This window comes from Cynoglossus semilaevis, chromosome 6, assembly GCF_000523025.1.
Source record: "Cynoglossus semilaevis isolate Cse_v1.0 chromosome 6, Cse_v1.0, whole genome shotgun sequence".
Classification (NCBI taxonomy): Eukaryota; Metazoa; Chordata; class Actinopteri; order Pleuronectiformes; family Cynoglossidae; genus Cynoglossus; species Cynoglossus semilaevis.
The window spans coordinates 9,469,675-9,481,728 of NC_024312.1; the positions used below are offsets into that span (position 1 = coordinate 9,469,675).

Consider the following 12,054-nt stretch of genomic DNA (forward strand, 5'->3'; position numbering starts at 1 on the left):
GTGCATCAACAGAGAGAGTGCAAACAGATATTTGAATGTTTCAAATGTTATCATCATTAAGTCACGATTAGCACCTTTGCAAACGGCGGAGCTTTCAAGAACCAAGCTCTCAGTGAGAGGCACAGTAGATTTAAATATATAGTGTCTGTGTTTATAATAGGAACTTATTGTGTCACCACTTGCACTTAGTCATCCATTCTCTCCCTCCTTATTTACAACGGTTTAATCCTGCTTAAGAGGTGTAGCTCCTTCTTGTTAATGGAAAATTTCTCTCTTGTCTATTTCTCCCCGGCAGCCCTGCCAGCAGGTATGGCTTATTTGTTGGTACTTTCTCTCTGGCTCTACAGCCCAAAAGTGTTAAGCTCTTTGATTAAATGCCAGGTAGAAGCCGTATTATAACAAAGGCTGGCTCCGCAGTAAGCAACCAGCTGACTACAGCAGATGGCTGGCCCACAAACCTGATTACAGCCATCCTTCTTTAACATTGTGACCTCATTGCGCCTCCGTCGACCCAACCAACCAGGCTGTGCACAACAGAAACTTTATTAACCCGGAATGAGGAAGCAGAAACTGGCAAGGAAAGGAGATGGAGTACACAAAAATGTGGAGATGTTAACAGGAAGATGAAAATGGAGGATGAGGAGGGATTAGAAAAGCACATGGATACAGGTTAGAGGAAAGTGTAGGTGAGAAATTAAAGCTAAGGATAGAAAATGTGGCGAAAAGGTGTGGGAGGGAGTAGTCACTTTACCAGACGGAAGACGCTCATTACATTTACATAAGGCGAGGGGAATGTTATATCTCTGTTACTGAAGCAGGTAGAACCATACTTTTAAAATTCATGTAAACAGGGTCAAGGACGCCGGTCCAATTAAATTAAACTGTGTGTGTATACTGAGGTATAGACTTGTGTAATGAAATCAAGTACTAGTCACATGACTGCCGGAGAGTGTAAGCGGGGCACTGCGCAGCATCTCTAATGTGGTGTATTTGTTTGCAATCGATGTTCAAGCCCCGGTGATGCTTTATCTCTTCAGACTGCTTTTATTTTGGGACTCAATGATCTTCTCCTCACTCTGTCTACTGCTGCATTCTGGCCAGCACAGGCTCACTGAGTTACAGAGAGAATTAAGTATCTTGTTTAATGATTTGCTTTTGGGGACCTCTGTCTCTACAGCTAATTCCATCCACATCATTTATTACACTTGCTGCGCAAGTGTTGTAAAAGTCATCAAACATATTATGTCCTGCGTTATAAGGGCAACAGTGAAAGACAAAAGGCAACGTGAGCTTATATACAGGGTCATGAGAGCCTAATGAGTCAGTCTTTGACCTAACACACGTGGCCTGGACGTCATTGTCAAACAGAGATTATTATATAAAATATAAGCAGGTTAAATAGTATTTCTTTGATTTAATCTCAGTTTACAGATTTACCTAATTGAGATTAACCTCTTATTCCTAGCTAAGAGTAACTGCAAAAACAAAAGTCTTTAATTTGAATACAAAATAAAGTCAAAAAGCCTTGCAGCAAAAACTGCATTTTGCTATAAAATGGTATAAATTCAGCAGCTATTGAGAGTTTTTCTTTAACGTTCAAATTCCATGCAAGCGTTTCAGTCGCTTTCCCATGTTACACCCACACAGACTGTGCAGAAACATGAAAAATAATCACCCAAATCTGCCCGGACTTCATTACAGCAGACTGTGATCACAAATCATATACAGTACTGTAGGCCCAGGGTATATGTACTTCTCTGCATTACTTGGATACATACAGTACATCCATAAAGCAGTAGTGCAGACAAGTGTACATTAAAGAACCCTTTCAAGAAAGAAACAAAGGTCAATTAAAGGTCAATGTTCGACCTTCATTGAATTTTTATTCTTTTACACCAGTTTCTAGTTAAGTTTGATTGTCCTTTCAGGTAATTAATTGGTTATATTAGATAATATTTGAAATTATTTCACATCTCTCAAGTTTTGTGTTAATTGGTTATATTAGATAATATTTAATAAAATTATTTCACATCTCTCAAGTTTTGTACTTGCTCTCTCATATATTAGGGAGATTTATAAAGTTGTACCTTTTTCAGGCATGAGAAATACACATTAATAGGTTAGCATTAGTAAATATTGTGGCATGTTAACATTAGCAAAATCAGTGAGAAAAAACTTCTTGACCTCAACGGGTGACAGAGGGCTCCAGACAGCATCCTAAACATGTCAAGAAGACATTTATTTGGTCCCATAACCAAAGACATAAAGCTCAACTTTAAAGGCAAAGGAATCAGTTGTTGTCTCTAGAGTGTTCCTTGATATAAACTGGAGGGATAACTCATTGTCATCAAAGTCCCTGCAAAAAAAAATCACTAATTAATCTCACTTAATTTAGATAAATTACCATTCCTAAATATGACCACAAAAAAAAAAAAAATAAAATCAGCTTTGCAGATGTAGACTTACTGATTGACCTGGTCCGAAGAAAAGTCCAGTGTCTGATCTGAAAGTCAAAAGCTGATTGTTAGAGGTATTTTATGCTTCATTCTTCATTCTGCACGTGGAACGATTTGTTGAAAAAGTTTAATTTGGTTAATTTCACAAAGAAATATCCCAGTTAATGCCTTCATTTTGAGAGCCATAGAAGAAATAAAAAATTAAAACAAACGTTGATAACAAGCATAAACACTTCTGATTGTTGGCAGACAAACACAATCATGATGACTTTGCTTTTAAATGCAAAACGTGTTGTCTATGCACTATGCAAGCCTAGCTGGTAGCTTAGCATTTGTACAGTTTGTACAGAATTAAGTTAGCTCTATATATTATTCTATAGTAGCTTTACATGAGAATGTCAAGAACAAATCTGAATATTTCTGGAACACCATGAATCCCTTCTCATTTCTGACCCCGTGTTTACCTCACATCCATCACTGCTGTTGTGCAGGCTGACAGTGGAACACCATCTGTTCCAGGCCAACCCTACATCTCCCTCCAAACTGTATACGCTCTTCTTTCTGCATTTCTCCATCTCTGCAACTCTGAGTCCAACCCAGGATTTCTGTGATGAATGTGCTGTCCTGAATGGTTGAACATGAACTTGGTCAGCCCAGAGGAAACCGCCGGCTTATTTATGTAAAAAACAACTTGGAGCTGTGTCTCGGAGCTTTGTCAATGTTCTTCTGAAGAACACTGAAGCACTGTTGGAGCAGGAGCGGGCCAGTGACAGACACTGGTGATGTAAGCGTAATTCTCTGTGAACAATTTCCAGCCCCGGCAACATAGGTTTCAGTAACGAAGCGTGTTGAATCAGATGTGTAAAAATAGTCTGATGCATCAGAGCCTGTGTTTGAATCTGCTCATTTAGCAAAGAAAAAAATAGGTCAAGTGTTGCAAGATCCAACCTCTGGTTTGTTTCCGGAGTCGTTTGTCTGTCTCTCGTTAGCAGTAAATCTGGATCATTAAGTTTGATGTCAGGCTGTAACAAAGACCTAACAGATGACATGCAGAGACATGACATGTTGGACACTCAGAGGAGGACGTTAATTGTTGGAGGAAGGCCCCTGCTCTCCTCTGACTATGTTTAAGTCGTTAAAGTCTGACTCTTCTAGTGCAAGGAGTCAGTAATGAGCGAGTGCTATCACATGAGATGGAGCGGAGAGGTTGGAGGATGAAACAAAGTATGAGGCAGAGATTGATGATGTTGCTGTTCCTCTCATTCTTTTTTCCCGTTGCAATTGCTCTGAGGAGCGGCACGCCGACACACTCTGCTTTATATCAGCAGTGATTTGGAATAAGAAAAGAAGAAAATGATATGAAACTTCTTTTCAGAGAGTTTACAGAATGATCCAAGTCAGCTCTGTGTGATTAATAAAATGCCTTCTTTGCAGAGGAAATTAGAACTGGTCTGTGAAAAACATTAGTCGGACTTTTTTTTCTCTGTTCTCAGTTCTTTTCTGCAAATAGTTTTGCTGTGGCTTGCAGCTGTAAGAGCTTTTATTTTTTTGTTCCCACCGATGAATTCCCTTACTGCACCAATACAGTCATTAACCCCTGCAACAAAACCCCAGTCCCTCATACAGTATATGTATATATAAACCTATAGAACGATGTAAGTATATATATATATATATATAGATAGATAGATAGATAGATAGATAGATAGATAGATAGATATTAAACCTCAAATTTGTTTGATTCTTCAGCCTACCAGCCTCTCACTGAATGAAGACAAATGGTTTAAATCTTCTCTTAGGCAGTGTGTTTCATCTATTGTAATGTAATCTGTTTTGCCCTTACAAATACAAAATATTATTTTACCCAGTTATAATTACCCTCATATCTAAAACAACTGTTGAAATGGTTCCTGTGTGGCTCTGCTGTCATGCCTTTACAGGGATGTTTTATTTTAATCTTATGTTTGTGTAGTATTTTTATTTTGGCTAGTTATGTCAGCCACCAAATAAAATCAAAATAATCTCAGCTACAGCCTGCGTGTCATTTTGACCCTCACATATTCTTGTCCAAACAGACTTAAATCTTAAATCAATGATCATTTAAACTGTTGTTGCAAAAAAAAAATATTTTTTCAACAATTTTTATAAATGTTTTCTTGGTGCAGGAGATTACGGAATGATAAAAAAAAAATATTGACTTCAAATACAGCTGTTCTCACCCACGAGCCTTTAGTCACTTGTGTCAAACCAGTCTCCTGTCTTTGTCATTTCAGGTGAGTGATAATGCTAAGCAGGACCTAAAGGATGGACTGGCTCTTTACAACTCTGAAAACAACCTGGGCCTGCGAAACGCCTGGAACATCATCCAGGCGGAGGTAAGCAGACCTCACAGCACGCATTACATCACTGATTGGAAACATTAGCCTGTGATTGTGAATACCCATTACCTGTTAAACAAAATGCAAATATTTGGCTCAAGTATTGCAGCGTATGTGCTCCCGTGTTGTTAGCAGCTGCATTAATGGGACATTAGAAGTCAAAGATGGTGAAAGTACATTCTGTTTCATGCATGTCCCCGCATTTGTTGTATTAAAGTTTTAACCAAACACGTGTGTGTCCTCGACAGTGGAAGTGCTGTGGGGTCATTGCGTACACAGACTGGCATGATGCCTTGAAGGAGAAAGTAGTTCCTGACCGCTGCTGTCAGGAGCATTACCAGAACTGTGGGCGCAACTCCACCAACATGTTCTGGAACAGGGTGAGTTCATCATGACTGGAATCAAATGAAGACGTGTAGCATTATTGTACATCCTGTCACAAGAGTGGCAGAATTAAATGAAGGTTTATTTAGTAAAATTGAATTGAAAATAAAATGAAAATCAAGTGACTGAAAGTCAAAACCACTACAAATCAAAACAAAGTTAACAAAAAAGGTCAATTGTGCCTTATATCATATCTATGAACTCAACATATTCCTATATACTATAATATATTCTTTTAGTTTCTGGAAGAAAAAAATAAAAAATGTATCACTTCTACGTGTGGTTAAAGAATTTGACATAAGCAAATATTTTAGGAGCTGGTAAAACCTAAACAAATAAAACATAACAAATAAAAAATCTGGGCAAATCCATGACTGACACAGCTGTTTCAGACAGAGATGTACCTTCACGTGGTTTAGTTAGTAAAAGAAGATATAATTGGTCTTGTTACTTTTTGACTACCCTCATTTGAATTTAATATGCTCCCACAGTTGATAATTATGGGAGAATAACAGCTCATTTGGTGGCACTCCATCTGATTAATAACAGCGTTTATACTTCATTGAAATATACTCTGAATAGCTCCCTGTAATCGCTGAATTCTGATCACGCCAGATTTCCCATTTCACAACACAGCCGCCCCTTCTGTTTCTGAGAAAAAAAGTTCAATATTTCCAATTACAAGGCAGCTCTGCGGTGGGTACGGCATGTGGTTTGTTAGCAGGTCCAAAGTGGAGGATTAAAAGCTCTAATATAATTGCCACAATGAGGAAAAGTAAGACATAGAGCTGGTCCTCTGGGAAGAAGAGCAATAAAAGCCAGTGTTTAATCCTGCCCCGAGGACACGGCCACACACTCAGCAAAAGACTTTAAAGTTGCTCCTGCGCCCACACCTATGTAAGGGCACCACTCTGCAGCTGAAACTACCATTAAGCCCCATACGCCACCTTTCTGTTAGCGAGAGTGACCACAGAATGAACTCAGGTGGGAATACTTTTAGTAGAAAGTGCACATGTGGCCCACAACTCTGGATATAAACTTCCTCACTCATGGGTTATTCATTTGTTTTCTTTAAAATGTCTCTTGGAAGTACATAAATGTGTCAAAGGGAGGAGTAATGCTTTTTCCTGTACAAGTGTGAACTGAATGGTGGGGGTCACAGGGGTCTCCAGACCAGACAGGTGACATCACACTTCAGTTACACTGAAACAAAAAATCCTTCCTTTAGCTTTCAGTGTGACCTGACAAGACTTCTGCCTTTATTCCAGGGCTGCTTTGAGAAGGTGGAGGAATGGCTGGATGAAAACAAGCACCTGCTGGTGACCATAGGCATGGTCACCTTGGTAGTGCAGGTAGGATGCTGAGGTTTTCTTCTCTGTCTCTTTCTCCTTTCTCTTTCTCTTTATCTCTCTGTGTCACAGTGCACTGGTGTGTGTGTGTGTGTGTGTCTGGCAACATATTTATGTGCAGCCAGTGGCCTTGGTGCCACCATTGTCTGCAGAGAAACTTATGAGGCCTGCTCTTAGTGGGCGTTGTGGGAACCCACACATATTGAAATATTTAAGTCAGTGTCTTCTGAACTCTGATCCTGTCTGGAAGAATCAAAGCCACCTGGCTTTGTTCCAGGCTGGCTGCAGTAATGTAAGGAGACAGTAGAAGATGGTGAGCAAAGATACTGATTATGAAAGAGCAGATACAGAATCCACAATCAAAGGCTGGGCTGAGATGGTGCTGGATACTCCTGGATGTTTCTGAGGTTTGTCTTTAGCTTTGCTTTACATCAACACCTCTCAGCATACTTTGGCCTTTGTAAGGGGGACAGCAGAGTAAAAAATACGTTATAATGAACCGGTAGGAGCGCACAGGAACCAACAGTATTACACAGATTAACTCAGATTATTGCTCAAATAACTGCAAACGGTGACTGGATAAAAATAGTATTACATTGACCAGTAAGTGTAATATTGATAGCTCTCATAGGGAGTTGTTAAAAAATCTGATGGGTTTTCTGTGAATTGTTGTTTTTTCCATATAAATAATTGATACAATTTTATTTAATTGTTGGTATATTCTTTATTATTATTTTTTCCTGTCCTCACCCTAAAAATCTCCAGATGTTAAGCATATATATGTAGCCGACAGAGGAGTAAAGTCCTGACACTGTGTTCAGTTTGGTTTACGAACTGCGCTATCACTCTTTTTGAAATCACTCCACACAGGAGACAGAAAGGTCACGGGTTCAGATGGAGGAGAAACTACCTCCGTGTCCACTTTGTTTCACCTTGCCTGAGGGACTTTAAAGCATTCATTTGTCCATTGTCTACAAGGCAGCTGACACCCAGCCGAACTGTCTGTAAAGAGCTCCATCTCTTGAGTACCATTACCAACAGCAGTAACTGTGCTTGGTTTGGTGTTTTTTTTAAATACTTTTACCTGTCTCAGTTTTACTTACAAATAGATCTAGTCTTTTTGTTATTTTCATATACTGTCAACAAACAGAGTAGGGTTTTTTGCCAATATAATTTTGTACATAGTACCATCACCGGTCTCTTTAAGTTTAAGAGATATGCCACAAAGGAAAGCAGTGTTATACACTGATTAAAGCGCCTCCTGTTGGGCAGCCTTTTGAAACAGATCTGTTGTTAATGCAACAATTTCCCAGGTGTGGGATCAATTAAGTTCTCATTATTATTGTTATTATTGTAGGGTGAGATGCAAAGGAAACAAAAAACAAACCCTTCTTTGCTAAACAAAAAATCCTATCAAATTAGACAATAAATCAGTAAAACATATTGAAATATTAAGATAAATAAAGTAGAACTTTCTGTTCAGAGCTGTCTGAACAGAAAGTGAGCAGAGCTTTTACACCAATACCACATTACAATTGAAAACATTCAATGCTGGACCCGGGGACTTGCTGGATCGGCACTAACATGCATATGTACTGGTGCACAAGTATCAGGCCTGACAATAATACCAGTTTTGGTATCTTCATCCCTAATCCAGAGGTTAAAATTCCTTTATTCCAGTGCCTTCTTAATATTCCTCCCGATGCTCTGTCTTGTCCTCTAGACAAAACTTTTCTCTTTATACTTTTTAATGCCTTTATCTTTTTTCTTGCTTTATTTCCCATGGACTGTGAGTGACAAGCATGGCTACTTCACTCTGCTACTCTGTGCACCCGTGGTTCACTCAGAGTGAGTGGCCTCACAATAAATCTGAAAGTTTTTTATGACCCTGCACATTTTACTGTCCTTGGTGAAAGATGGTGCTTGAACATGAGCCGAAGTTCACAGCCTCTCTGACAGAAAGTCAGCGCTGTGCAGGAACTTCAGCCAACTTCAGACTAATGTGTATTCATGACCATTTTTTTTTTACTTTTTTTTTGTTGTTTTTATTTTACACTCTTTTTTCTACTAAATTGCTGACACTCCCTTCTGTCTAAACCAATCACTTTATTTTTGGATCAATGGATGTCAAAACTTTCTCCCTCAGATTTACGCACACAGTTACAGGTGATGAGTTGCAGACCCAGGATCAGACCTTGAGCTGTCAGAGTGTAAGACTCAAAGGCAGAGCGAGGAATAAGCTGTCGGGCAGGATCATTAAAAATCAGTGTTGTTCAATGTTATGTAAAAACCAGAGACACAGATAAACAATGAAGATTTTTGGTTTGGTTTTGGTTATTTTGTCCAATGATTTACATATATGCTGCATTTGTTGCAAAGGCTAAAATATAATGTATGTATGTCCTAATGACCAGAGGAGTTAATATTTGTTTTCTTTAATTCTGTTCAGTTCTAATCCATGGATCGACCAATAACAACCGTATTCTCCATTGAGCAGAGATAGTATTTTTTGGGTTTTCAGGTTAAAGGAGAACTCACGAAAGAAAAAAAAACTAAATCCTAAAAATGACTTCATGAATGGAAATATACAGAAGTGATGAGCAGATATTAGAGAACAGTTCACTTTACTTAAGGGGACACAGTGAAAAGAACGAGTAAGTGTAAACTTTGTTTGCAGCACCCCCTTTTATACTTTTGTAGTAGTAACTATTGGCAAGCCCCTACCACATCAACATATTCACAGCTACTGCTTCAAAAGCCACTGAACTTTATTTAAAATACTGTAAATTCTAAAAACAAATATTCCCTCAGAGGAATTAATTAAAAAACTAATTTTCCCCAGTGTGACACAAATTAAAAATATATTTTAAAAATGTAATTTGACCTTCTGCATGACTCTTGAAATAACTCTGCACCCTCCATTCTGGGAACCACCAACTTAAAGTATATCTGCATAGTTAATTACAGTTAAGAATGTTGAGTTCAGCGGTTTCTGGTTTATAGTTTAAAAAAGGGTTTCTTTAAAAACATGACAAACAATCGCCAGTTAAAAACCAGTACATCTAAAAGAGAAGAGCAACTCCAGCTGATCAGTTTGTTTTGTTAAAAATTGTTTGTTAATTGTGTCGATGTAATTGTGTTACGTGACGTAAAAAGAGTGTAAATAAGGGAAAGGGGTAAAAAAGGATTGAGCTGTCAACTGTCACAACATGATTTTGTTGTGTATTCCAGCTGCACAGGTGAATAATTAGGTTTTTTTTTTATCATTTGTTCCAACCTGCTTCTGCAAGAAAATCCACTTAAGGCTTTGATTGACAGCAGCTTATGATGTTTTGTTTTTTTCTGAGAAAGGCAAAAAAAAGGAGAAGACAAGAAGAGATTTCCTGAGCTAATAGCATACCACAGGAATCCTCAGTGGAGCCTGTTCTCAGGGAGTTCACGTTGCTTTTTATCACTTTGCAGTTCCCTCTCCATCCAAATGTTGCCAGATAATGGTTTTAGGATCAGCCTCATGCCTGTGTTTGATGTATCAGGGGTAATGGAAACTTCAAAGAGATAGCTTGCAACTTTGACTTAGTGGCATCTCAGTTTGCTTCATTGACTCGATGCTCGTGCACGCTGTGCACACTCCGCGTCGCAAAGATTTGAAGCTTGCTTCCCTATTCTGGAAAAAATAGGGAAGGAGAAATTATGCCCGCGCTTCACCACAGGATTTATTGTACATCAAAACACAAGCTCGCCTGAGGCGTCAACATGAAACCACCACACGGAGGCACACGTACACACGTGTGTACATCACAAATGGAATCACACTATACATGTGTCTATAGAAATTCTCTCTCTCTCTCTCTCTCTCTCTCTCTGTCTCTCTCTGTCTCTCTCTCTCTCTCTCTCTCTCTGTGTCTCTCTCTCTCTCTCTCTCTCTCTGTGTCTCTCTCTCTCTCTCTCTCTCTCTCTCTCTCCCCCCTTCTCCTCTCCTCTCCCCTCCTGTCCTCTTCTCATTTCTCCTCTCCTCTCCTCCACAGCTCCTGGGCATGGCATTCTCTATGACACTGTTTCACCACATCCACAGAACGGGGAAAAAGTACGACGCTTAACCTTGGGGAGGTCGCTGAGTGGAGGAATGCCACTTCCTGTTGGGATAAGACTCTGATTGAAAAACAACACCCCTGCTTTCAGATTCACTTAATAACCTCTTTAGAGTGTCCTTCTCACGTGCACCACTTTCCAGGTCTTCTGTACAGATTCCAATTCGGCCTCTGCTCTCACCTGTCACTTTTCATTTTGCCAAAGAGTAACACAATCGGACGGGAAAGGACATCCACATTTTTTTTGCAAAGGAAGAGAGTCCTCCCTTTGGTTGTCACTCCACTCCAGTACCTTTTCTTAGCCGTCTTTTTCCCCTCCCTCGGACTAACACTTGGCTGGAAGAGACGGCAGACTCTGAGGCCCTCTGCCCAGTCGAAGTACAAATATGAAACAGATTATACTCATCACCTGCTATGGAGATATTTTTCCTTTTTTTTTTTGAATGAAGTGAAATTCTTCTTATCATTTCTACATGAAGAAAGACTGCTCCATAATGGCATGCTACTGTAGTTTTCTTCTCCACTGATTAACCTGTGTCATTGAAATGTCAAACTGACTACATGTCAAATTATTTCCTTTTTTTTCTCTCCTTGTCAGTGTGTCTTTAGTCTTGAACAGGTCTGAATGAGCCGTCAGAGGAGCAGAGGAGTGTGTGTGTGTGTGTGTGCGTGTGAGTTTGTGTGTGTGTCTGCGTGTGAATTTGTGTGTGTGTGTGTGTCTGCAGAGGGGCAGCTGTCAGTGTCATATATAATCCACAAATCGTGTGTTTAGGAATTTGTCTGTAGAGACATGGGTGAAGTAGCAGGAAGAATCATCGTTGGATTTATTTTTATAGCAAATGTTGCAGTATTATCTGAATAATAAACTGTTTAATTCAAATCTAACCTTGAAACGCACACATACACACCCACACACTAACACCTGATGCTGTACAGCAGCAGTATTCCCTTAGAGAAAATACAAATGTCTGTTTATTAGGACGCCACCAGAACTGTCAAGTGACACAGTCTGGCTGATGAGTTTTTCTATTTTGACAATACAGAGTGAAATTGTTGTGAGTGTGCAGCTTTGAGGGTTTTTCTTTTTCTTATCATAGTGTGTAAGCTGCGACAAAGAGAACATATAAATTCTAAGAAGTGAGGGCACGAGGGGCAAAAACAGAGCTTCTCTCACTTCCTCCATCAATCGTCTTAGTGGAGGCGGCTTTAGCTTTAGCTTTAGCTTTCTCTCATGTTCCCCAGATTCCGTACATCCTCACTGGCCTCTTCATTCTCCTTTTAGCTGTCAACCCACGTCTGACTCCGTCTTCGCTTTTTCACCCGAGTTTTCTCTGCTCCTTGTCAGAAACCAGGACGTGGTTTTTGCCACAAACGTTCACGCAGTATCTCTGCTGACATT

General features: G+C 39.5%; 1 protein-coding gene across 2 annotated transcripts in view; it reads left to right on the forward strand.

The window, feature by feature from the left end:
* Window positions 1-11,535, forward strand: part of tspan9a (tetraspanin 9a) — a 128,769-nt gene extending 117,234 nt beyond the window's left edge. For both annotated transcript variants that reach the window (XM_008311856.3, XM_008311855.3), the window contains 4 exons: window positions 4,730-4,831; window positions 5,083-5,214; window positions 6,487-6,570; window positions 10,593-11,535. In XM_008311856.3, coding sequence (XP_008310078.1) covers window positions 4,730-4,831; window positions 5,083-5,214; window positions 6,487-6,570; window positions 10,593-10,664 — 390 coding nt within the window. In that variant the 3' untranslated portion in view covers window positions 10,665-11,535. The remainder of the gene's footprint in view (window positions 1-4,729; window positions 4,832-5,082; window positions 5,215-6,486; window positions 6,571-10,592) is intronic.
* The last annotated feature ends 519 nt before the right edge of the window (window positions 11,536-12,054 follow it).